Here is a 27,767-nt window from a genome sequence, read left to right as displayed (position 1 = left end):
CTGTCTTGCCTCTTTAACGCCTCTGTTAATACTTCTGAAGACGGTACAGAGGAGGGATCACTTTGTCTCCCTATTACGCCTCCGCCACATTCAGATTGAAGGCGAAACATCACAGGGGCCTGGTCAGTTCAGCAACTCTGTAAAACATATTCTTTGTTAAAGTGAAATTTAAAATAATTTGGTTTTGACAGTTTTTCAGTCCAAATTATAGAACATCTGCTTCTGGTTAGACAACATGAACATTATAAAAGTTTAGCTTCATTTAACACAAAAATTGCCCAGATAAAAAAAAATCAAGAAACCCATCTTCAAACAATCTTTTTGCTCTGGCTAATTTCAAGGTATCGAAAAGCTCATCTTTTAGTATCCAATGAGAAGACTTGTCACTAAAAGTGACACAAAATGTTATGATTTTGTTCCTTTTTCCCCCCCCCAGTGATCGACAGCCCCACTCAGCTAATCGTGCGGGATGTGTCAGACACTGTAGCGTTCGTGGAGTGGACATCGCCTAAAGCAAAGATCGATCAGATCATTCTGCGTTATGGCCTGGTGGGAGGAGAGGGTCCACGGACCACCTTCCGCCTCCAGCCCACTCTCAGCCAGTACTCCCTGCAGGTGAGTGCTGTCGTTGGTTTGCTATTCATCATGTTGTGTAATCACAGATCTGATTGCACAGACACATAATGCGGACTCACCGACCATCTGGAGACAGAACAGCTTAAATCGTTTATCTTTGGGTTGAGAATTGTCACTGATGTGATTGCATTGGACTCACACGTGTAGTGTTGCTGGCGTGTGTTTGTGTGTGCTTTTCATGCTTGTTATATTATCTCATCTCCGCCTGCCTCCTGTGTCTGGAGATAAACAAAAACAAACAGAAAAATCCACGCTAAAAGATTAAACAGACTAAACTGTCTTTGTGTTATTTTTTTGTTTTTGTTTTTCTCACACAGGTTCTGCGTCCCGGCTCACGTTATGAGGTGTCTGTGAGCGGTGTGAGGAAGGGAAATGAGAGCGGATCTATTTCCACTGAATTTACTACTGGTGAGGTCTGACAGCAAGCAGATGTTTTGCTGTTAGTGTGTGTTTTCCTGTGCCTGTCTCTGAGGGTAGAACAGTGGATGACATATGCCCTAATGTGTCCTTTACTGTTTACGTGTATGAGCTATGGTAGAGAACATCTGTTTATGTTGATTTTTTGCTTTTGTGTGTTTGTTGTTAGTTTATTTGTCACATGACTGGCATTGCTTTCAGCTACATCTAAAGTTAAATCTCTGGATGCGCTGTTTGAATTTCTAGTTCAAATTAAGTTATTCAAATAAAGTAAAATCTGCAGAAGATTCCCCTCAGGGTATTTATTATTCAAATAGACATTTGTAGCATCTGCTGATGTCCAGTTATCTCAAACATTTTACATGCAGATCATTGCAGTGAGTGAGAGAACTGTATTTGTGTGTGATTATGTTTAGAGAGCAGATATTTGCTTGTTCACACTCCCTCTTAGAATTGGTCTCAGTTTCCCCAACATTTGTCAGCTTTATCGTTCTTCTCAGAGATCGATGCCCCCAAGAACCTGCGGCTTGTGACCAAGACCTCCACCACCCTGGAGCTTGAATGGGATAACAGCGAGGCAGAGGTTAGTACACACCAATCAAATAGCTTTCTTTCATTTAGCATAATAGTTCATTTTCTTGATTTGTTTTTCACTCATTTTGGGTGATCAGATGCATCTGAGCATAACATAAGGAAGTGCGTCCATTTAGATCCCAGTTTTCTTTCTACGTCTGATTCTTTGTATTTGACACAAGAATGAATGACAGTGAGTTTGCAGTATGAATCTTAAAGTGTTGGAAAGATTCTTTACTCAATAATTGTACCTCCAGTTTTGTTCAGTTTAGTTATACTTCTGTCTTTCCTCCATTTTTTGGGACGTCTACTTGATTTTTTAAAATATTTTTTCTTCTGAAAATAATAATAGTTTTTTTGTGAATAGTAATTTGTAATTTTTAAAGTGGAGCTCATCTTTATCTCTCCTATGTATTATGTATTATATTCATGCTAAACGTAGAAGTCTCTGTCTTTGATCTTCTTTGATAGAGGACTAACCTGAAATACTAAATAGCTTCTATGAGGTTTCAACACGACCTTGAGTGACCCTTATATCACAGAGTGTTTGTAAGTCACGTCCTGTTTGTAAAAATAACAACCTATTTGTCCATAATCCTCAGACTTTATTCACCTTCCCTTGACCCTTTTTGCATACTCCCTCTTTAAGTAGGTTTCTTTTCTTCCTTTGTTTCTAAACTCTGTCTTGTTGTATTGAGTATCTTATCACACACACACACACACACACACACACACACACACACACACACACACACACACATGTCTTTGTCTTTTTTTAGCTAATAATGGGAATACGTTGAACAGAGTAACTGGGTGCAAGTGATCACTGAATGTTGTACCCTGGATGAAAATGTAATAAATCATGTTTCCCTGAGTTGTTAGGACGGTATTCCCAGGGCTTTAATAACATCATCCCTAGAGAAAGGAAGCTAGTCTGCTTTGAATCCTGTTAGCACCACAAATGTATTCATCCTCATGAATCTGCAGTGTTGAAACAGAGCCAAATGTTGTTTTATTTTTTTTATTTGTACATTTTATTTCATTCAAACAAACAATAAAGTTAAGAAAAAACAAACATAAAATCTCAAATTTTGAATGAAAAGGAGCAGAAAATAGACTAATCTTATGATACAATTTTATTAAATAAAATATTAGTCTATTTTCTATTTTCTAAATTATTAAAAATTAATTATTTTCTATTTTCTAAATTATTAAAGATTAATTTTTTAAAACAAAAAAAAAACACTTAATTCAAAAACAATACAAATTAATTGGCTGCAGGCAAACACAGCCACTGGCAGCCCCATCGTAGGTCCTCCTTAACAATTCATTTTACACCTTACAAAGCACATCACAATACATTTTTGTCACAGCATCACGAAACAGATCGTTATTCTCTTAACCTTCAGAAACGCAGGTTAACACTTCGATTCGGCCTTTGATAGCCTGTATTTTCTGAAGCTTTGAATATATATGTTTGAATTAAGGTGGAGGGCTACCAGGTGGTGTACAGCACCTTGGCAGGAGACCTCTATGATAAAGTCATTGTACCACGTAACGAGGGAGCCACCACCAAGACCACTCTCACAGGTAAGAAAAAGAGGAAGGATGTGTGTCCTTCGCTTCATGTACTCATTTGGTTTTTCAAGCCTGTATTTTCCTAAAATATGTATTATCTGTGGATGTCTGTGCTCAATCTGATTATTTCCCTACTGCTTTCAGTGTTATCACAGTGCATCTAATGTGTCCTGAAGAAGCCGGGGAGTGTTTGTCTGTTTAACATGGCAGAATTATCAACAGAGCCAGCACTTGGCTGACAGGCGGCTGATTGTATCTGTAGAAACACTTGTTGTCCTGAGGGCATATTGAAAGGCTGTCAGAAAAAGGAGGGGTCAGCTGTGATGTTTTTTTTTTCTGAAAGGCCATAGTGCTGCAAAAGGGCACAGCCAGCTCTACAACTGGAGCTAAAGGTCCCCGTGTTATTCTGCAGGTCCACTGCAATCGATGCTGCCTCCAGTCTCATTTGTTCTCCATCACTCTTTTTTTCTCCCCCCCCCCTATAATCCCCACCTCTCCCTCGCTCATTACTCATCTCTTCTCATAGTCGATGTGCCGCATTGATTGACAAAAAAAAACAGGCGGTTTCTGCTGAAATCATTCTGATAAACATATAAATTTGACAAGAGCTTATCACTGATCTACAGCTAATTGGGTTGTTAAGAAAAACTCTGTCTGATTGACATGCACTTTGAAAGAAAAGGAGAGTGAGAAACCATCTGTGTGAGATATATTGAGTTAAATTACTCACAAGTTTTTCTCTTTGTGCCCAGACCTGCTCCCAGGCACTGAGTACGGCATCGGTATCTCTGCCATGAAAGATAGCAACCAGAGTACACCAGCGACTATGAACGCCAGGACGGGTGAGTGAATGTTTATACTCTACATTAAAAGCCAGTGATCAAAGCTGTGCTGTACACAAAACCTCGGCTCCACAGCATGCTGGGTGGTCTGTTTGTTATTTTTATGTAATTCATAAAGTCATAAAGTTCATGCTGTTGGTCAGAGCTCCAGTTCCACACTAAAAGCTGTTTCATTGAATTTAAACAAATCTCAATCGAGCAAAACTAATGCTCATCGTGGAGGCGTGTGTGTTTTTTTATATCTCTAGCTTGGGTCAAAGTTCCCATTACAACATTTTAAAGCTGTAACAATCCATTTCACTCAGTTGATGGTCCTCACTTTACTTCAGTACTTGATCTGCTATTTGAATTTTTATTGTGTTTTGAGTTGTTTAGTTGGGAGGGACCCTGTTTCACCTTCTGTTTGAAATGTTCCTGCATGAAGATGCTACACTCATCTCTGCTATCAAATTCACTGTCAAGCACATCTTTCCTCCGCTTTAAATTTGTTTAATGGCTGAAGGTACTTTGCACTTTGTGAAATTATGCCTCCATTTTCTTGACAAACAAGCTCTTTCCGCTCCACTATTTAGTGAACTCTGTTTGAACTTTGAGAAAAGTTGTAGAGCGATCACAATTTTTCCAAAATAGCTTTAAATAGTATGACAACACCTCCTGTCCTGCCTGCTTCACAGCGGTGATCATGTTAGTATAAGGGAGGTGCTGGGAGCTGAACGGATCAGTTCCATTAATAGCAGCTTCAGTTGAAGTTCTTTCTGTTTTTCCAAGATTTTCATGGGTAACAGAGGATTAGATAAGAATTAAAGAAAAGGACAAACATAAGGACACAATAAATGCAAAAGACATGCACACACAGTGCTGCATTCCGAATCTGGCTCATCTGATCCTGTCTCGCCTTTGCAACGTCTCTGTTACTACCTCAGAAGATACAGAGTGGGAATCGCTTCATACCCCATTGTCCCTTTGCGACATTCAGATAGAAGGCGAAACGTCACAGTGGTGTAAATACCGTGGCTTGAAACAACAGTCTGAAAAGGGCTAGTGAAACTGCCTATTATTAACATGCAGTGTAGGACAAAAAGTTAGATTTCTGAGGTAATGCCTGGTTGTTCCAACTCAACCAAAGTGAGTACAAAATCATATTAAAAGAGGAAGTTATCAATAAATAATGAATATCACTACATGTGATTTAAACCAAGTGGGAATATTTCTTCACACCATGCGTCCATTGGTCGGAAGTTTCTGGTTCCAAATTACAGGACTTCTCTCAGAAACACTTTAACTGTACTCCAGAGTTGTCTTGACAGTGTACACTGTAAATCCTTGTCAAAAATGGATACAGTTGGTCACAAAAAAAACATAATAATTTGAATTTTACTCAACAAACATTCCTGAAATGTCTTAATAGATCTTAAATCATCATCAGTGATCCTCTGGTTATGTCATCTGTATATCCTCTGGTGCGTTTTCCTGGTTAACAATGTTAATATGTTCATGCAGCCTTAATGCTGTGTTTTTTTTTTTTTTTGTTTTTTTTTTACAGTTACACAGAATTTATTAAAGAGATGTAAAGCAAATGTTTATCCTCCTCTTTTCAGGCCTGGATGTGCCCCTTGACCTGACTGTGACAGCTTCTACAGACAACACAATCACTCTGTTGTGGGGTGTGGTCCAGGGTCCCATCGACCATTACAAGGTCACCTTCACATCCTCTTCTGGTGTCACCACTGAGGTACGGAATCAGACAGATGAACTAAAGATGGACCATAGATACAACATAGCACATATAATCAGCCATGCAGAACACAAGTATCCCCACTATCATTCTTACAGAGACCTATAACAGAAACTAAAGGCTCAAACATCTCATTACCCACTAGCTGTATGTGGTGGTGACTCTCTCCTCTGCCTTTCTTTTCCTATTTTGCTAAACTGAGATGTATCTGGCCAGCAGCCTTTGGTCAGTGTAATGCATTCCCTAGCCAATTAAAATATCAGCATGTGAGGGCAGGACTAAAAAGCAAAGGTCCCAGATCTTAAGCACTAATCCAAGAAGAAGTTACTGTTGTTGTTGTTGAGCTTCAGAGGAGGGGATACCTTTGAATGTTGTTTTTACAAGCTGCAACCAATGAATCCTCATTATTATGTCTTTAAAATGTTGAGCGAAATCTGATTGAATTTCTGCTTTACTGTATTTTCCTGTTCCAGCTAACAGTGCCAAAAGATATAACCACCACCACCCTGACGGACCTTGAACCAGGCACTGAGTACACCATCACTGTAGCAGCAAGAAGAGGGAGACAGCAGAGCACGGCAGCTACCATAGATGCTTTCACAGGTAGAGAGAATACTCAACTCTATTGTACAGCATTATTATTCGACAATCTTCTCTTTCTTTGCAAGGGCTGGGTTCACCCTTTTTCAAAAGTATCAAGGTTGCAATAAATAATTATTTTAATCCACTCGATTATCCGACAGAACCAAGACAAATTCCTTCTCCAGTGTTTTTTGTGCTCAGGTGAAAACGTGAAAGATCAGCCTATTATTGCAGAAAGCTGGAGTACCGTTTGAACAACTGTGTTGTGTAATGAAGGTGAACAGTGAATATAATGAACTAAAGTGTAGCAGCAGCTAAGGTGAGTCACAGTACCAAAAAAAAAAAGAGTACCTTAAAAGACTTTGAAGCAGCAATTAGTGAAGGAGTCGGCTAATGAGCTCGTTACAAGTGCTCTGTAATTGTGTGTTTGTGTTTCTTCTGATTCCTTTTCAACAACACATTTTCTCAGTTTAGCTGTCACACCTGGTGCTGTCTAGCACTTCTTTCCCAGCTCAATACAACAACCACTTCAAGGTTCTCATTCCTACAAATATTTGTCCTCCAATTCAACTTTATGTCGGATGCCTGTCAGTCAGCCCAGCACTGTCGGCTCTTTGATGGGAATTCAGTTGTGAAAAGGATGTTGTCATAATGATGGGCATGCGCTTACCTGCTGTCATTCTTATCTCCACTGTTGTCATCATCATCATCATCATCATCATCATCTCTTTCCTTGTCACTTTGACCGTTGTGGCAGTTGTCACCTTCATAACCATCATCGTCATCACAGTGATCATCATCGCATTCATCATCTTTTGTTATCTGTGGCTCCTTCAGTTACACCACTCTCACCATCTGGAGAAATCGGAGAAGAAGGGATGATAAAGTGACAGATCAAGAGAACTGGAGGAAAAAATAATTAATTACCTGTCATCTTCTCATCCACTGTTCATTTGGCCATATTGGCAACATCTGTCTGCCTGCGCTCAGGTGAACCTGTCGAAAGGGAAAAGAAATCTGGTGAATAATCCAAAGTATGATCTTGATTTATGATCAAATGTAAGTCACTTCCACAACAGCTGTATGTCCTTCAGTTTGTTTGTATTGGACTGGATATAACCTTCAGCACTTCTTGTAAGTTTTTATCAAACCTCTTATTATTTATTCATTTCATTATCACTGCACTCATGTTTTCACACTACATTACTCAGAGAGCAGCAGAGGATTGTTCCTTTACAAAATGTTTTCATTGACATATCTTTGAATGGATACATTTATTAAAGTTTTCATTTATTCACTTGTTATTTTTTTTTCCAAACAGTTCACACAATAATGCTTACAGCAGCAAAACTAATCTACTAATTCTGTAGAGTGAAAAATGATTTAATTCATATCCTCGCACTCACTCTTTTTGTCACTTCCCATTTACATGTGTTAATGTTCTACAGTCACTTTTGAAGACGCTGAGACATTCTCTCTTCACTTTTATTTCCTGAGAGCACAAAATGCATGACTAAAAAACACATGAAATAAAAAATACTTTCATATGTATTAAACTCATGTATCTTATGTGCTGTCTGTCTTGGGCAGGACTTTCTGTAAAAGAAGATTTATACTATCAGCAAGCTTTTGCTGGTGAAATAAAGTAGAAAACAAAATAGATAAAATAAATAACAGGGATCGACCAAAAGCGTATTTTTGTTGACCCTTTTGTAAAGTCATATTGGCTATGGGACCTACGTTTAAATGCAGTTTTCAGTAAAACAAAAAAGAGCCCCCTAAACCCCCACAGAAAAACCCAAACAACGTTATCAGGGTTTTTTCGTGAAAAACAAAACAAAAGCCTCACACAGTTGTTTGTCAAAACAGATAAAACATATTTTTGTTATTACTTTCTGTAAACATTCAGGATGATTCAGCTTAACGTAAAGTGAAAAATTAACCATAACCTTTCAAGTTCACCTCCATCTACTCTGCTAAGAAAAGTATAAAAGAGTAAAGAAGTTGACTCACCAAGTTATCATCACACATCATCTACAACACCTCTGTGTGGCCATTGTTTCAGTAGTCCCTGTAATGATAACCAATTATACAAAATATTTTAAATTTTGTCCAAAGTCTGTGTTAAAGTAAAATGCTTGAGTGTGTAACTTCATGTTATTATTATCACACCTCTTTCTATTCAAGGACAGAAACACAATTAGGATGTCCTTTATACAACACAAGTTTCGACATCCTGCAAAATTAATAGAAAACAAAATCAGCCATCTTAATGTGTAATGCATTTTTACAATGAAAATTGACTGCAGAGAAAGCTCAACATGATTTCTTAATTCTGGAAAAAAGACAAAGTCTAAGTTGCTACATCCCTCTTTCCATTTATTCATCCACACATGGCTAATTAGATTCAAAATGTCTTGCATTTGTTGCTGTGTCAGCTGCTACACTGGTTCATATTCATTACATCCTCTCCTGCCCAGGTCATATATTTTGACAACAGCATCTGCTCTCATCATCGTTTCTCTCCCACATTTTCTTACCGCGGACAGTTCCATTACATCTTCATCTTTATGGTGGATAATCTCATTAGTTTCTCTCTTTTTTACGACCAATTAAATCATTACTTCTGCATGATTGTGGTCTGCTCTGACGCTCACCTTGCTCATCAAGAATACACCCAAGGCTAATTTTCTCAACTGCATTATGAATTATCTCTCACACCAACTAAGACTGATTTCACCCATCACTGAATTGCTTCTCTTTCATCGCCATAACAACGGCAGCTGTTTCACTTTTCTTTTGACATCACTGTTTCCTTCTCATGGCTGGCTTTTTACCTGTCCTTGAAGTCTCTCCGGTGACCTTTAAACCCCCTCGTCCTCCAGGAATCAGGCCGGTAACACACCTCTACTTGTCAGAGGTGACTTCAGACTCTGTGTTTGTGGCCTGGAGCGCCCCAGCACCGCCCGCCGACCTCTTCATTCTGAGCTACAGCTCTGCTGATGGGACCGACACCTCTAAGGTGACGCTGGAAGGCTCCAAGACGAGGTCCCTGGTTCAGGGTCTGCTGCCGTCCACTGCATACACCGTCAGTCTAATCACAATACAGGGCGACATTACCTCTGAGCCCATCACAGCTTCCCTCACTACAGGTGAGCTGCTTGATTTCATGAAAAAGGGGAATGAAAGGTAAATAAAGATAAGAGCATCGTAAAGGTTTATGCTTTCAGGGCTTTTTACTTTAAACAATATAATGTTGATGTATGCTCAGAGTGCATGATTTTTTCCATACTTGGGAATTTAACATGTGGTTACACTAAAGGCAGAAACCAAAGACCATTTTCATCATCAATAATTGGGGGTGGGGGGTTCAAATTCTTTTGAACTGGTTATTTGGTCACAGCAACATTTGAAAGATATTCTGTTTATTGTTTAAAAATAAGTAAAAAAGGAGCAACTTTCACTAATTGGGAGTCCGTAACTAGGTCACGCTCTGAATCAAATACATTTTTTATTAGCAAAATAGTTTCCAGTATTTCTCCAGGTTGACCAACCAGTTAATTAACTGGCATTTTCAGCTATTATCACATTGTTCATGTTTGTGAATGAGGTTTTCTTTGGCAGAGTTTATTCATACAAAAAGGAACTAGAATAGGCCTAATCACATTTAGGATAAATTAGAGCAAAATAGGTCAGGAATAAAAAGAAGAAAATCTGTATTTTGGGGAGAAGGTTTGGGAAGTTGCAGGAAGACTGTGAAATAATGATTTTAGAAAGGTGCTGAAAATGCAAAGTGATTTCAATTAAATATTTATTTGCAGAAATGCTGTTTGAGCAGTTCATTTTGAGGAACCACAGCAGAATGAGTTTTTAAATTAGAGCTCTGCCTTGGAGGTTTTTTCTTTTCACCAATAGTAGCTGAGGTTGTAGGTATCATGTGTTTTGGGTTGGCTGTACTGTTTTCTTTAATACATATACTCAGGATCCTGTGAAGGGAGTTTTAAAAAGATTTTATTTAAGATTTGGGCTTTTTATGCCTTTATTTATTTAATTAAAGAGTCCGGACAGTGGATAAAGTCTGAAATAGAGAGACAGAGAGAGACATGCAGGAAAGGAGCCACAGGTAGGATTCAAACCCTGGCCGGCCATTCTCAAGGACTTGAGCCTCTGTACATGGGACAGGCGCACTAACCCCTAGGCTAGCGGCACAGGGAATTTATTTGAATTTGAACACTTCATCTTTATTTCAAGAATGAACTGATAAGATATTGGTGGTCCAGTGTGAAGGTCCTCTGTTACATCTCATTGAGGATAGTGTGTTTCTTTACTGTAATCATAATAATATAATATGAGAGTAACCTTTCAATGTAATACGAGTGAGGACAGTCCTGGATGTAAACATGTAAACTGCAAACTAACTTAATTCTGCAGGTATAAAACTCCAGGCTGCTGGTTGTTGCCGTGGGATACATCAAGTTCGGAAAGAATAAAAAAAACAGCCTGCTTGCTTTATTCTTGTGTGAAGTCAGAGGGCTGAGATTAGCTCCATATGTAGGTTAATTTGAGAAATAGCCCATATATAACGATCCAGTTTTATTTTATGTTTTATTCCAAACTCATATGTAATGTCACCTTTGGAAGGGTTTGAGATACTGCTGAAAATGAGTTCTTCAGTAAAGACAGGACAGAGAGGACAGTGTTAAGTCGAGGGTGAAGAAGACTGCTGTAACATTGAGAGCAGTCTACTAATGTGACATACTCTGTTTCTTTCTGTCTTTTTGCTTTGTTCCTTCTCACATTTCCCTTTCTTTCATGTCCTCTGGCTTGTTCACAGATTTCCAATTTTTCTTTTAATTTTTGAACACAATGTTTCCTTCCAACTGTGCTGTAATGATCCATTTCAACTTTCTCTTTCTTTGTTGACATATCACACAGTTTTACCATGTCATTTTTTATTAATTGGCTTATTGTGAAATGGAGCTCTCTGATAGGTCTCTTTTGATAACTATTTTGCTCTTCCAATGTGGGCAGAGAATAAGAAAGAGAAGAGGGATTGGTATAATCAGCTGGCCCAAAACAGAAAATGAGACAAACGGAAAAAAGGAATCCGCTTTTTTCTTTTCTACTAATAAGCGCCGGGGGGGGGGATGAAAAATCATCAAATGAGAAAAATAGAGGGACTGAAAACAAACAGGAAAGACAAAAGTCAGTGTTGAACAATAGAGATATTAACTCTGCCTTAGTGCCAGAGACACCTACATGCTGTCATCTGGTTACTGTGCCAGTTTGGCAGCTGTGAGCCCTGTCTCTCTCTTTCTCTGTTTCAACCACATTTAGTGATAAGCAGATTTCAGAGGTTAAATTGGATTGGGATTTTGAGAGAGATTTACTGTCGTCTTGCACCTGCCTTCAGACTGCACTAATTTAGCTGTCCTGCTTTGATCTTGCATGTTTGAATATGAGTGCTGATGAGTATATGTGCTTCTATAATTGCATTTGCCGCATTTACATTTTCAGCAGGCCTATGTTTGATTTGCTGTGGGTGGCTTGGATTGGCTGATGGTCACTCTGCCGCTATGGTCGGATCTGATGCCGCTGTAATGTAGCAGAGCCTGGGGGCCACATTATTTTATTAGCTTACACAGTGCAAATTGAATTGTGATCTTCCGGGGGGCAAAGTCAATAGCAGTAGATATCTCTGTAGAATCTATTCTGTTACTGTCCCTACTCAGAGCCCAGGAAAGCTTAGAGAGATAATATAGTTGTTTAGCAATTATTCTAGGATGTCACCTTTGCCAAAGCAAACATAATTATCAAGATATGCATGGAAAATAATCCCAACTCAAATAAATGCTCCTACAGTAAATCATGCACATGGACTCAAGGACAGGAGTTATAAACTACACTGTTATTGTTTAATGCAGGGATGAGCTAGAAGAGCAGTAGGTTTACAAGCATAGTCACCCCTCACCCACCAAGAGATGGACAAGATCTCTTAATCTCCTCCTCATGCTCGGTGTCTTTTTTTCACCCTCTCAACTTTTTTATCACCCTTTTTCTTTATTCTCTAGCCCAGGACATTTGATCAAATGAATTCCTTCGCCACATTGTTTTGGCTCTAACCTTTTCAATGGCAGCTCAATAGTCTCAGGAGACACATAAAACAAATTGTCAGAACAAGGGGGGGGGGGGGGGGGGGTCTACTCTCTCTGAGCCTCTTACGGTTTCGCTCCTAATGCCACCCATTGTGTTCTTTTAGCTGTTTGAAGCTAGATTTTTCCAGGATTATCCTTTGATGATGTTTATTTATTTTATAAATTTGCATTAAAAATGCATCCATGGGCCAAGGACGGGGCTGTTCATGTAAACACATTGAGGAGGAGAGTTAACACGGCAAAAACAAGGATTACTGAAGTACCCTTTCAAAGGCACGGATAATGTAGGTGTTTATGTAGACTCCTGAAAGTTCGTCATATTATACCATATAATGCCTTCATACTGTCATTCTTAATTCTCAAAGTTTGCTCATGTGGAGAATTTAAAACCCTGCTACACTTTTGTATCAATCTTCTCCCTTCCAGGTATGGACCCACCAAAAGAGATGACAGTGTCAGATGTAACTGAAGACTCAGTGACCATCTCCTGGATCAAACCACTGGCTCCGTTTGAATACTACAAGCTGTCCTACCAGTCAGCAAGAGGTAGAATTATTTTAACTTCCATAATGTAGTTCATTGCATTACAATGATTCTGTACTAATTATACCAGCAGTTCCACCGGCACGCTGCATTTTAATGTTACAGTTAAATGAACATGGCATTTGGTGTAGCAGCTCTCCCTGATGTTAGAAATATTAGGTGCAAGGAACATTGTCGCACATGCTGTTGTACTTAATTACTTGAAACATTTTTTATCACTGACTTTTAATTGAATTTTAAATTAAAGTTCTGTATCGATTAAGTATCTCCCCTATGATGCTAAACGTCCTCCAGTAGGCTGAGCATTACGACCTGCACATTAAGAGTTCAGTGAAATGTCTACTATTCTTACGTTGCTCTCTCTCTCTCTCTCTCTGGTGCAGGTCGAGTCGACAGTGTGGTGATTGACAGTGATGTGACCAACTTCACCTTATCCAGCCTGTTTCCTGCTACAGAGTACGAGATCAGTCTCAACGCTGTGCAGGGCAGCCAGGAGAGCAAAGTGATCACCACCTCGGTCTTCACAGGTAGGAGTTAATAATAGAAATAAGCAATGTACATAAGAATAGAACGGAAATGCAGCCAAACAATGTACATCTGTAGAAGCCTGATAGTCAGGCTGAATAGTTTTATTTGTTTCACTTCCCTTATTCAGTCTGACGTTGTTTATATAAGCTGATTTTTTTATGAAGAGGAAGGGATTTTTTTTAATTCAGTAAACAGCTGCAGAAGCTTAAATACTGACTTTTATGATCATTGTTCTTTTAAGAAATGTCAATTTAAGAGTTACAATGTCAGTGATTCAACTTAAAACAACCTTTACATTTGTAAAAAATGTTTTTAATGCTTGTTTTCTGGCCATGAGTGTAGATCATATTTACATTAGTCATTAGACTGCTGTACAATCTGTAGATGTTTTAGACCAGGCTACATCTTCAAAGTGCAGAGACAGAAAAACAACCCCCTTTATCTCAGATCTCCCCCAGGATGATCTGTTAGTCACATGGACTGAAGCAGGCTAGAGGAGAGGAAATTTAATTAGCAAAGCACCTCTGTCGTAGTAGAATTACATTTGCAACCTACTTGTAGGGTTTCCACTCGCTTTTTTTAACCTTGTCCACTGCCAGGCATTTTGTGTGTAGTGTAGTGTATATTTTCATGAAAAGGATAGGTGTTTCTGTTACATAGCTTCCCTTATTGTTTAGATTCACTGAAAGAAATGATCAAACCACCTGTCAGTGTAAAGCAATGGATTCAACAACCATGTTCATCCTGCAAAACGAGCATAAACTTTCAACAAAAGGTGAACATTTACAACATGCAACATTTGCAACATACTACATCCTGTGAACTATTTTTCACCATATTGAAACTAGATGACCGCTTCTTTTCAATCTGAACTCTACGATAAATGTGCTTCTGTGAGTAACCAGCAAGACAAAATGTAAAATAAATGAATAGCTCCTTCCTCTCTGCTAGGCTGCTGGACCATTTACCAAAACAATAACACCTGGCGTGTTGGAATATGTGTGTTAAAATGACCAAATCACATCCACACTCCTAGACGTCAGAGAAAATGTAAGGGTACAGCTGACAATGCAGGAGGCGCAATCTTTGCTGCTGCAATAGATGAAACTGTCCACTCTGCGACCCAGTAATTGGTAACCTATTCCCAACTCCATCTCGCTCTCCTCTCACTTTTCTCTCTCTCTCTCTGTTTCCCTTCCTTAATTGCTTATTTCTTTATACTTTTTTGGCGTTACATCTTTCTCTCTATCCTTCTCTCCTCTCTCCTGTATTTCTCTCTTGTTTTACCTCTCTGTCTCATCTCTTACTTCTTTAATCTTCTCTCTGTGAGTTTATCCTGACTTATTCTCCCCAGTTTGTCGTTTTTTTTTGTGAGAACTCTCAAGCTCTCATGCTTTTCAGCCTCTTAACGTAGCACTGAATCATAAGTAAGCAAAACAAAACAAAAAAAATCACTTGCACACTTGCATGTCAATTTTGGGATCATTTTCTTCCCTATGAAAGAATTCCTCTAACCTAAGATTAGCACACTCTCCCAGTGCTGTATGCATAATCTTCAGTGTGTGTGTGTGTGTGAGAGAGAGTGAGAAAGAAGCGAGGGTGCACGGGAGGGAAAAGAAAAGAGGAGAGCAGGAGGTGTGTTTGCATGCCAATGAGACCTGATTCACCAGGAGCCGCCAGGTTCAAGAATCTATTGAGAGAAGAAAAGTAGCTAAAAGAGTCTCTTTCTTTCACTTTCACTCTCTTTCTCTTATTATCAGCTACTCTTTTAAGAATCCCAGTGTTCTTACATTGAGCACAGCCGTTGGGGCTGTAAAACCCTGAAAGTGAACCTAACTCAGTCATGGTTGTTAGAAATGGTAAATAACATTTTCTCACCTTGCACAATGCCCAACCAGGGTCATTCTAACACTGCTTTCAACAACAATACAAAAAACAAAGGATTTGGAAGAGTTTTCTAGCATTGCCTGGTCAAGTCTGTAATGATTTTAATAACGCTACTTACTTAAAGAGCCCATATTATGCCCTTTTTGGGGTTCGTATATTTAATCTATGTACCTACTAAAGTATGTTCACAATAGCTAAAGTTATAAAAAAGTGTCTGTTTTCATGTACTGCTCCTCCTTGCTCCATCTCCACTCTGAGTCCGTCAGCTACGCTCTGCTGAGCCCACACTGTTATACCCCACGTGGGCCAAGTCTGCTCTGATTGGTCTGCTGATCTGCTCTGTCGTTATTGGTCAGTTGCTCAGCACGGTTCTCGGAAATGTCCCGCCTCTTTTACCATATTAGGAATGCAGCCACTGGCTCCGTCCGAGGGGAGCATAAACATTAGCACCTTAGCACTACTGTGCTACCGCAGGCTGCGGCATATCGTGGGCGTGCTACAGAAATTAACGGGGGTGCATCATGAGCTGCTGGGCTTGCCACAACGAGCCAATGGGCTTAGATCAGTGATCTCACACTGACAATGACGTCGGACTGACACATTTTTATCGAGGGGGGCTAGAACCGAGCGTTCCATGCGGCTAACGCTACAGCTAACAGGAGAAGTTAGCCGTTTCCGCGGACTTTTAGTTTTTGCAAATAGATTGTACCTAAACATGCACAGGACACTTGGAAAACACACTAAAGAGCATATAAAACCAGAAAAAGCATAATATGGGACCTTTAAGTGCTTCTTATTTGACCCCCATAATCAGTTATTGTCAGGGGGGATAAGGAAGCAGGGAGCCATATTTCATATTTCTAATACAGCAGGTTCTGCTTGTCTGATATATATTTGGGAAGGTTGACAATAAATGGACTATGTGAAGGCTCGTTAAATGGAGGGCTAATGAGGTCGCTCATTAGCAAGGTGTCAGGACCCCTAGTAAAGTATCACTCCTCCCAAAACTGTAGTTTTGGAGACGGACCATTAAAGTCCTCCCTGACTGTCTGTATTTTTCTTCCAACTATTTCAAATGATGAGGAAAGGTCTACTTCTGTTTCCAATTGACACATTTCAACCTGTTCCAACACTGAATTTATGGAAGATAAAAGTTTGTCAAGTCAACACAGATAAACACATTTGAACAAATGGCATAGAAAAATAAGACAGGAAAATAACATAGAAGATTTAATAGATATAAAGATAATTGACAGATCCACAATAAAAAAGAGGAAATGAAGAACAGTGTTTTTATCTTTGAAAACTTTTTTTTTTTCTTGGCCTGTTAGGTTAAACCTGTCTGTGCTGAGTCGAGCTCTGCAGTATTTGGGTTAGCACTCTGTTTGCACCTGCTACACATGTCGCAGTCTCAGCACCATGTGTCCACTTAAGTGCTGCAAGTGACCACTTACATTACAATCCATTAAAGGTGCAACAATGCTCACTGAAAACAAAAGAGCTTTCATTTTTTTAATATTAACTGTTAAAGGGTACGGTAATTAGCAGCAACAAATCTGCAACTAAATTAAAAACATTATTTTATAGCTCAAAAGTGTTTCTTGAATAACACTGAACAAAAGATAATAATAGTGCAAAACTATTGTAACTCTAAACTATTCATAATTACACGCATTATCTAAACTTCTACTTACAGATACTGAACACTCATCATGTCAAACTAGCAGTGAAAAGTGCTTATTGGACTTCGTAACTGATAGGCAGCATAAAAGCAGCTGTTGTATCAGGAACATTGTTTGTCTGGCTCTGGCTGCTCCACACTATTACTGGTATTGTTCAACAAACGCATCCAGTGGAGCTATGTGGTGAATGTAGAGAACACACTAACACTGATGACCTGTTCTGCTTTTGAACAGTGAGGCAGTGCTCCTTCTCCAACAGTGGGAGGGGAAACAGATATAGACTGTGGGGTAAAATGTACCAGGTAGTCTTTTTACTGATGGTGCACTACAGTCGGGGTCCATATAATGGCCACAGACACAACACAAAGCCACTCGCCATCACTGCTGGGATGTTTCTAAAAATACCATGTACGGAAAAGCTCAAAATGTGTGTTTGGAAGATTTATTTTCTGGTGTTTTTTTAGAGAAAATAAACATTTTCTACCTGAAGAAAACAGACCTGCAACCCTTTAAACATCTTATGTCCAGTCAATGCAACCTTGTCTTGCAGGGGCGTTGCACAAAATGATGGGCCTCATTTACAGTCTGTCTCTTACCCATATTGACGGCTATTCATTATTGTATATCTTCTGGCCCCTCTCAAATGAAGGCCCAAAGTACTCAGTCCCCTTTTCAACCCCAGTTCTTGTTCTAACCAAGGGGGTCTGTTATCTTCATAACCTTGAAAAATTGGTCTGTAAGTATCATTTAAATTTCTTAAGAGAGAGTTAGCTTTAGAATCACAACTTAAATCCTAACATTACATTTTACATTACTAACTGACTCTTTATAGACAGTTACAATGTGGAGCATCATGCTAGTGTGAGTGGTCATGTTTGTTGTGTTCTGACCACTTGGTTTTCTGAAGTCAGTGCTGTAGTGTGCTCCTGTTTTTACTACAAGAGGGGGCCAAATTCACATCATCATTATCTCATTATCTCATTTCATTATCTAAATTTTCTAGGCCATCCAGTAATTACTGGATAGATGTCAGAGATGCAGATGCAGTGCTATTTGGCACATAAAGAAGGTTTAATTGTGCGGTGCTTCCCATCAGCGTGTAATAGCAAAACAGACCCATACTACAGCCCCAGAGCAGCCTTTGTTTTGTTCTTTCCAAACATTGTGTCCTGTCCTGAATCCAAGCATTATCTTAAGCACCGAAGCTTGACTTCCAGATAAAGATCCTGGTAAATAAAATAAATGACGCAGTTGGCTCATGCCTGTGATTCAGCAGTGCAATCAGGAGATAGAGAGTGCCGATTGGATTATCACTGGCCCTGATGAAGGAGGAGGACCTGTTTATTTTTTCTTTCTTTTCTTTTGTGGATCTCTACTCCATCTCCATTTCCAATCTAATTGACTTGGCTAGTGTCCATGACATTCACTTAAACCTTTTTGCAATTAAAGTAATGATTTTAATCTATCATAGTGATAAGAAAGACTTCACTCACTCTGGTGTTCTAATGAGCTCAATTTGGTTTTTATATTCTGTTGAGGGCAGGGCAGTTGGAGCACATGCCGTGTTCTGTGTTGTCCTGCCACGCTCTCTGCCGTGCCAAAATAACACGCCTGAGGAGAAATTGGGGTTGAAACACTGAGGTTAAAGGTATAATTACATTCAACTCAATTTTGGCATGTCCAGCAGTCTGAGAATAAAATTAGGAAGGGGGCGGGGAATGTGTAGGCTCCGTAGAATATCTTAGACTTTCTACAGCTCTCTTTGCCTGCAGAATTTCTCTTTGAAGTCTGTGAGAATGGAGGAAACAGTGATGTTAATAAAAGAGTGTCATTATTAATCAGTGTGAATGCAAAGCTTCTCTGTAACTATAAGTAAGATGTGGGTTGAGGAATGGTTTTCCATTTGAAATGTACTCCATTTAAATTTTTTTTGGGGAAAAAATAATTTCTCTGGGATCATACCATCGCCCAGTTTGTACAAAAGGACAATCTCTTTGCATTCGAATGCAACACAGAATCAGAGTTTGTGGACAAATTCAAGGCTTTCCAAAGTAACAGAGACATTTGAGCCAAAGACTTTGTCCAGACACACCGCATTATCCTAAAAACTGTTTCTGCTTTCGTCTTCTTCTATTACAGCAAACTAAGAAATGATTGCTCTTGCAGCTCCCAGCAACTAGGGGCAAGTTACGAGCAGTACCATGCAGTAACACTTCCTTTTATTATCATCAGTAAACCTGAGGGAATTGCAATTGTGGATTTTATTATGTTAGATATTTTGTGCTCCACTGCCGTCACATTAGCTGGATGTGAATGACCATTTTTCAATCATTTTTCAGAAATGTATTTCCGTCAGTGCATGATGCTTAATATTTTTGCTCTGTGTTGTAATCCTAGCAATGGACATGCCATCTGAGCTGACGGCTCTGAACATCACTCCACAAGGAGCCCTGCTGAGGTGGAATCCCCCCCTCTCTAATGTGGACAACTACGTCCTTACCCTCACACAAAACCAAGGTGAGATGTGCTTTCAGAACTGTCAGTTAGAGCTTTCTACTGTATTCATATAAAGTTCATTAGGAAATGACTGGACACTTTACCGAGGATGAGCGTTGGAGTAAGTCCTTGAAATACATTCATCAATGCCCTTTCCTCTTTTTCGACTTTGTATCCAGGATGTCAGTCGAGTACTTCACAGTTGCCATCATAAAACTAATCTGCTGATAATCCATCCTTCTCACATCTTCATCACTAGACAAACACCATGTTCTCCTTAAATCATTTATTTATTCATTAGCTGATTATTCATACCAACTTGTTATTGCTTACAACCCATTCTGTTCAAATAAGTGATATCCCACTAAATCATAGCACTGACAGCAGAGATATTTCCATCAGCTACCATCAAGGTTTTTTCACTGTGATCCTTTGAGGAAATATGGATCCATTTGTCTTGCTTTCAGAACAGATTAAAATGCCTGGTTGAGCTACTAAGCCTTGACACAAACATTACGGTTTGCTGCAGCATATGTTTCGAATGCAGCCCGTGTCTTCCCTGTCCTGACAGCCGTATCCAGATGGGTAAAAGATAACCATATTGCTTGGCCCCTCAGACTCGCTTATAATTTTCTCCCTGAACCAAGTGGATGACAGCCAAGTTATAGAAGGTAGGCCGGCGACTGATTCAACCTGGCATTCACTGCTACAGTGCTGAAATATGAGAGTAGAAAAAAAGTTTCAAAGTAATTTTATATCTCAGACAAATATGACCCAGTGTTGGCAGTCATTAGCCTCTGCAGAGATATTTCTTAAACTCAACCGTCAGATGTTTAACACTTGATCTCAGACATTATTTTCTCCACTGAATGTAATAGACCGAGAAGAGAAAATGGTATGGGAAGCATATTTCTTTCTCATTTGCACATGACCCCACTGTTTAGGCCATGCCTTAAGTTATCCGGAGAAATCTGAATTAATAAGCTCTTTGAGTCATTGTGTGAACTATACCCTGAGTGAGTGGTCTGCAGCAGGAACAAATCAGTGAGAAAAACAAAATGCATACTTGGAAACTCGGTGTTAAAGACGAAGGACAAAACAGCTGTGGACATTTTTTTTGCTTAAGTTTTAAAAGCAGTCAATAATTCTCATTTTTGTTGAATATTGTCCTACACTAGAAAAATAGTTTTGAATTGCCTCAGGGACACTCAAAGTCTAAATCGTTTTGGTTTCAGGCAGTCACGCTTTATATAATAAAAGATGAATTGTATGAACTGAAAAAAACTATATCCTACTATATGTGTCTATATCCTCACATGCATTGATGCATTTATGATACATGTACTGTATTTTACCAAGACAGTTTGCAGATTTAAAAAAAACAATACAATTTTAAGGCAAATATCAACAAGTTAATGCAGATTGGATATTACGTCCATTTAATCATTATCTATACTGCTAAATCCATGCAGGGTCACTGGGGGCTGGAGCCAATCCCAGCTCTGAATCACATCATTAACAAAATAAGAACATAGCAATATACTATAAGTGAGCCATAGACACTACAGCTGTTTTACTGATTGTCTTCTGTCAATGTCAATTTCAAGTCCCGTTGCACATGTCACACATTAATTTTCTTTATAAGTCATTCCTCAAAGTTAATTCAGATATCCTCTTTAATGACAAAATGTGGATTGTAATTAATTTTTGCCGAGTTGTCTACTTTGACAATTTCCGACTAAGCCATATATATATATGTACAGTATTTCCCCTAGGTTTACAGAGTTGGGGGGGGGGGGGGGGGGGGGGGGGGGGGGGGGGGGGGGGGGGGGGGGGGACACGCCGACACGCTGACACAAACACTTGAAGGAATCTTGGTGTTCATGGGTTACTTTTAATGACAGCTGTCCTTTTAGGGGGCGGGCTGCCCCCTTAATATATTCGTAGGGGAAACACTGATGTATGTCCTACATAGTAAAAAACTATTTATATACAGTATACACATTTAAAACTACTATTACAACTTTAAATACAGCTACACACATACAGTGGAGGAAATAATTATTTGATCCCCTGCTGATTTTGTAAGTTTGCCCGATTTCAAAGAAGTGAAAGGTCTATAATTTTTATGGTACCTTTATTTTAACACACAGAGACAGAATATTAAAAAAAAACTCCAGAAAAAAAACATTACATAAAGTTATAAATTAATTTGCATTTGATCGAAGGAAATAAGTATTTGATCCCCATGCAAAACATGACTTAGTGGAGTGACCCTTGTTGGCAAGCACAGAAGACAGACGATTGTTGTAGTTGGTCACCAGGTTTGTACACATCTCAGGAGGGATTTTGGTCTACTCCTCTTTACAGATCTTCTCCAAATTCTGAAGGTTTCGAGGCTGTCGCTTTGCAACTCGAACTTTCAGCTCCCTCCACAAATTTTTTTATAGGATTAAGGTCTGGAGACTGGCTAGGCCACTCCATGACCTTCATGTGCTTCTTCTTGAGCCACTCCTTTGCTGCCTTGGCTGTATGTTTCGGGTTGTTGTCATGCTGGAAGACCCATCCACGACCCATCTTCAGTGCTCTGGTTGAGGAAAGGAGGTTCTTGTCCAAGATCTCATGGCCCAATCCATCGGCCCCTCAATGCGTGAGGTCGTCCTGTACCCTTAGCAGAGAAACAGACCCAAAGCATAATGTTTCCTCCTCCATACTTGACGGTGGGGATGGTGTTCTTGGGTTGGTATTCAGCATTTCTCTCCCTCCAAACACAACAACTTGAGTTTATACCAGAGAGTTGAATTTGGTCTCATCTGACCACATCACCTTCTCCCAAGCCTTCTCTGAATCATTTAAGTCTTCATTGGCAAACTTCAGACGGGCCAGTACATGTGCCTTCCTAAGCATGGGGACCTTGCGGGGACTGCAGGATTTCAATCCATTACGGCACAGTGTGTTACCAATGGTTTTCTTGGTGACTGTGGTCCTAGCTGCCTTGAGATCATTACACAGCTCCTCCCGTGTAGTTCTGGGCTGATCCCTCACCATTCCCATGATCATCCTTACCCCACGAGGCGAGATCTTGCATGGAGCTCCAGACAGAGAGCGATTAATGGTTATTTTAAATTTCTTCCATTTTCTTATAATTGCACCAACAGTTTCTCCTTCTCACCAAGCTTCTTGCTGATGGTCTTGTAGCCCATTCCAGCCTTGTGCAGGTCTACAATCTTGTCCCTGATGTCCTTTGAAAGTTCTTTGAAAGTTCTTTGGTCTTGCCCATGGTGTTGGAGTGGTTGGAAAGGAAGAGATTGATTCTGTTGACATGTGTCTTTTTTACCCATAACGAGCAGTGATTGGGAGTACTTTCTTAAAGTGACGGGACTAATCTGAGTGCCTCCCGGGCACATAACCGGTCTGTGGGAGCCAGAATTCGTGTTGGTTTGTAGGGGATCAAATACTTATTTCCTTCGATCAAATGCAAATGAATTTATAACTTTATACAATGTTTTTTTTTATATTCTATCTCTGTTTGTTAAAACAAAGGTACCATAAAATTTATAGACCTCTCACTTCTTTGTAATTGGTCAAACTTACAAAATCAGCAGGGGATCAAATAATTATTTCCTCCACTGTACACCTTACAGCCTGGGTGGTGTTGGGGGTTTTAATAGACAGGGGGACAAAGGAATGTTTAAAACAGTTCTACCTGTCTAAGAGAGCCCAGTATCTTCTTCTTTAGGGGAGGAGCTGGTTTTCAGGGTGGAGAAGATGAGCTGGGTCTAAAATGATTTTACGTGCCTGTCTGATTACGGTAATAATCTGGAGACTGGGATGTTAATGATTTTCATGACTGTCTGCATGAGTCTGTTAATGCTCAAATTTCCAAACCAAGCAGAGATGCAATACTGCATGAGGCTCTCCACTGAGTGAGCCAACTTAACGTAATCCATTTTGACACAGCAAAAAACAATATGTTTGAATTAGTGAATATTTATATTAACATTTTTTTTTTCTTCTGCTTTCCAGTCACAGCTGATACTTTCCTCGTAGATGGCAACAAGCAGGAGCACCAGCTGTCCAACCTTAACCCAAGCACCAGCTACTCTGTATCCCTCTACGCCACCAAAGGACCCCTCACCAGCGGCACAGTCATCACCAACCTCCAAACACGTATGTGCACTTTTTTTCCAGCTGATCTCAGTATAGTTATGCTACACATTGACTCAGCGGTTTGCACTTTTACCTCACAGCAGGAGCGTTTCCTCAGGGTTCTCAGTTGAATTCAAACCCAGTAAATAGGCAATTTAATAAAGACTTCTGTTTCCATAGTGGTTAGAAACTGTCAGACGCAGTGGATGCATTTCAACAGCAGTTTATTCACAGTGTTTGAGGCCCCTGAGGATGCCTTGATAATATGACTGCAAATGTTACTAAGATAGAACGACAAATCATTTTTCTGATACTACCTCTTGCTCTGACAATATCAAAACAGAAATTAAGGTTATATTTTCATTCTATATGATAAGCTTTTTATTTCTGAGCAGTAAAATCAGTGGTGCATGGTGCGTTCATGACTTTTCTTTTTATGACCCCTTACTGTCGTACAACACCCACGTTACCTCATTTATCTGAAACAGATCATTCAGTTTAATGTTTCCTACCTGCAGATAGCCTTTGATAACTTTGATGTGCTGTGTCTTTCTATCTCAACCAACCCTTGAGAAGTGGAGTGTCTGCTCATAAATGAGAGACATGCAATAACTTGTAAATATCTGAATTTCTTTTATATAATTCGATGGTGGTACATAGTAAATTGATCTACAGTTAAAAGTTCTAACATAATTATGTAGTAAGAATTCTAATGCCATAGATGTCCACAGTGTTGATGTGTTTTCACTAGGAGGATACATGAAGAAAAATCATAAAAAGATACAACATCTCTTATATTCTTGGATATTTAACGGAACATCTTAGACTGAATGTAGCTTCTCCTACAAAGTGTGAACTCAGAAAGCTTTCTAATCTCTGTGTTGCACACTCTGAAAGTCGAACATGCCAAAGGGGTCAGTACCTTGCCAGAGACTTTTGACACGAGCTGTCAAAAAGATTAAACCTGTGAACTCCCACCTCTCAACCTTTTGTCTGCTTCACCCCCATGTGACCCAACTCAGTGATTACATTCACCTTCATCCGCGGCTCCATCCAGAGGACAGTCAGGGGTGAAGGAATTGTTCCTGTTTAGCTGAGTTGCATCTCCGCAAACTATGTTTTTTTTTTTTCTGGAGATCTGGCAGAAAGAAAAAAAAACTTTTCAGTCAGCAGAAGAGTTCACATCCCCAGAGGAATAACAGAACTACCTGCCCTGCACTGCAGCAGAGACGAACTGTTCAAAAGTAAGAAACCAAACCTGGTCTGCAGACACTTTAAGACAGAAATGGGGCTCAGGAAACATGTCAGTGCTGTGCATGCATGTAGCAACTCATATATAAATAAATGTTTCTTGGCAGTTCAAGGTGATTCTAATTTTGAAACAGATGCTCTGCCTACAGAGTCTGCATTTTTTCCCTGGTTATACTCTCATGTAAGCAGCATTGTGTAAGCAAGGAGGGTAGGGATTATGTTTGTTTCTAAACCCATGTCTTATTGAATTAAGCAAACTGTTTGGTGTACGTATATACTTTCATTTACGTCCTCATTTGAATGTATTCCTCCTGTGATCAAAGTCTTGCCTTCAAGATCAGCTTCATGTGTGTTCAACTCAGGATTACACCAGTATTATTCAAATAAATGCTGCACTCACACAGAACATACATGTAAAGTGTTATACACATTTAACGTAACTTAACCTGTGATTCAGTTACGACTCAATACTGGTATCTTGATCTCTTCGGTATATCTGTGTATCTGTATCTCAATCATACTTAATGCTGAAATCATTCATACTGCTGTTTAGCAAATTATACCAAAGATGCAACAATTCCCCTAGCTCAATCAAGGGCTGCAAATTCAATATTTGTTGACTTTTTGGACCATTCTTGTAAATCATACATTATAAATGCCATTACACACGTAACACTGTAGGCTGTAATCACACAAATGTTTACTATTCAGGTAATGTGCATTCACAGTCGCCTAGAAGCTATTTACTCCTGCAGGACAAGTGATCACATGTCATCAAGGAGAGTTCTTAGTTGGCCCCGCCTTCAGAGGGATCTTCCCCTACTGTTATTTAAAGTTCCTATTTTTTTAAAGCCCGGTTCAGCTCTCTCAAGGTGTTTGCTTGGTCTGTTCTGCTCCAGTGGAAAGTGTCACATTGTGAAGAGGAGAGAGGATGAGACTATTGATTGGTTTGGTCAACGTCACTGACTATCGGTCCATCACACCTTCAAATGTTTGCTGCTCTGTTTCTGTCCGCGTAGATCAGCCTCTCACTCTTTAAATCTCAGTTTGCTTGTCTCCTTAGGCACAGAGTTTAGAATTACTTGCACTACATATTTTAACGTACAGTATGACTTCATCTCTTAGTAGGAATAAGAAGCAGTCCAGAGACTGGTGCTGGAAATAACTTATTCACTTTTTGTTTTTTTGTGTTGCGCAAAATGCTTGAAAATGCAGAAAAAATTTAAAGCAAATAAAGCAATTAAAGGAGGCATTCATATGGACACATTGATGACAAAAGGGAACTTAAATAATTTTGTATGAAGAGGTTTTCAGATTTGATTTAAAGGTGACATTTTATAGCAGAAAATAAACATGATTCTTCAAATTGTTATTGTACTTTTGTGGTAACTTGGTTTAATGTCTGTGGAGTGCACATACTGTATTTGCCATCTGAAACATGTGGGAGATTTTAAGGCTGCCGAACGGATTGTCCCTGTATTCTGGTTTTGTTGAGATTGTTCAAGGTCAGTTTGTACTGCTTTAACAACCTTGTTAAAGCAGTACAATGATAAAAAAAAAACACTGTTCAGCTCAGACCAACTTTTTGCAAGACAGTCACTCTAGTTTATAAACCATTACCATGATACTGGATGCGATGTGACCAAGCTGCTTTTTGGATTACAAAACGTTTCTGTATAAAGTTTCTTATTTAGCTGATTTCTAATCAAACTGAAAGACAACGTCTTAAAGGGAGTTGTTTCTCAGTGTTTCCTGTCCATTTATTGTTCAGCACTTATAATACCATTACTTATAATGATAGGATCTAGTGTAATGTGTTGATGATACAGTCATTGTGAGTCCTAAATAATGATGAGTATGAGCCTGGTCCTGTAGTCGATGACTTTAGCACCTGCTGCACAGACTTTCACCAACAGATAAATGTTTCTAACACTAAAGACAGGATTTTTGATTCTTCACAGCTCAGTGTTACTAATACTGTCAATCAGGATGTGGATGTTGAGATTGTCCCTCAGTACAAATACTTGGGAACCATTATTGATGATAATAATAATAATAATAATAATAATAATAATACGTATATTTATATTTATATAGCACCTTTACAAATAGATGTTTACAATGTGCTTCGACAGACTAACCGAAGGCAGGAAGTCAGGACAATAAACATCATTCAACATAATACATCAAGTTTTGAGCCCTGAACACCCATGCTGTTTGTGAAAAGGTCCAGAAGCGATTGTATTTTTTAAGAAAGATAAAATCATTCAAGATGTGTCTTAGCGATTTTGTTTTATCCATATTTAATAGAAAGTCTCTTTTCATATTGAACTGAGGCTTGGTTTGGTTGTCTAGTTCAAAAAGGCAAGCAAGGGGATGGAAGTGCAACATGCCCAGCTGCAGGATATAGAGAGCATGTTATCAATGTGCTCAACTTTACTCTCCTGACCATCTTCTTTTGTTGAGTTTGATCTCCTTCCCTCTCGCTGCTGTTACAGAATGCCTAAAAAAAAGAAAAACAAAACATCCCAGAGCTTCTTTTATCCCTATCACTACTTTTTGTGTACTGTATCTGGGTAAGAAAGTTTTTTTTAGATTGTACCTTGATAGTAAATTGATTATCCAATTCTGCTTTTATCTTTATCTATTAGTATTAGTACTAGTTTTCATTTGAGCTCTGGAAATTCTGTTCAAATGTTAAGACCAGATGTAA

At 39.2% G+C, this 27,767-nt stretch overlaps 1 protein-coding gene across 3 annotated transcripts in view; it reads left to right on the top strand.

Moving 5' to 3' along the window:
- The window catches only part of tnr (tenascin R (restrictin, janusin)), a 166,090-nt gene that overhangs the window by 113,892 nt on the left and 24,431 nt on the right, over positions 1 to 27,767 (top strand). Inside the window, exons 13-24 of one of the 3 annotated variants that reach the window (XM_061044662.1) lie at positions 437 to 615; positions 954 to 1,044; positions 1,536 to 1,636; positions 3,114 to 3,216; positions 3,957 to 4,046; positions 5,645 to 5,778; positions 6,255 to 6,384; positions 9,249 to 9,515; positions 12,945 to 13,064; positions 13,445 to 13,588; positions 19,556 to 19,675; positions 23,681 to 23,824. In XM_061044662.1, the coding sequence (XP_060900645.1) occupies positions 437 to 615; positions 954 to 1,044; positions 1,536 to 1,636; positions 3,114 to 3,216; positions 3,957 to 4,046; positions 5,645 to 5,778; positions 6,255 to 6,384; positions 9,249 to 9,515; positions 12,945 to 13,064; positions 13,445 to 13,588; positions 19,556 to 19,675; positions 23,681 to 23,824 (1,623 nt within the window). The remainder of the gene's footprint in view (positions 1 to 436; positions 616 to 953; positions 1,045 to 1,535; positions 1,637 to 3,113; positions 3,217 to 3,956; positions 4,047 to 5,644; positions 5,779 to 6,254; positions 6,385 to 9,248; positions 9,516 to 12,944; positions 13,065 to 13,444; positions 13,589 to 19,555; positions 19,676 to 23,680; positions 23,825 to 27,767) is intronic. The other 2 variants (XM_061044663.1, XM_061044664.1) reach the window with 2 other exon arrangements.

The sequence above is a fragment of the Labrus mixtus genome, chromosome 8 (assembly GCF_963584025.1).
Source record: "Labrus mixtus chromosome 8, fLabMix1.1, whole genome shotgun sequence".
Taxonomy (NCBI): Eukaryota; Metazoa; Chordata; class Actinopteri; order Labriformes; family Labridae; genus Labrus; species Labrus mixtus.
This window is presented reverse-complemented; position numbering and strand designations above follow the sequence as displayed.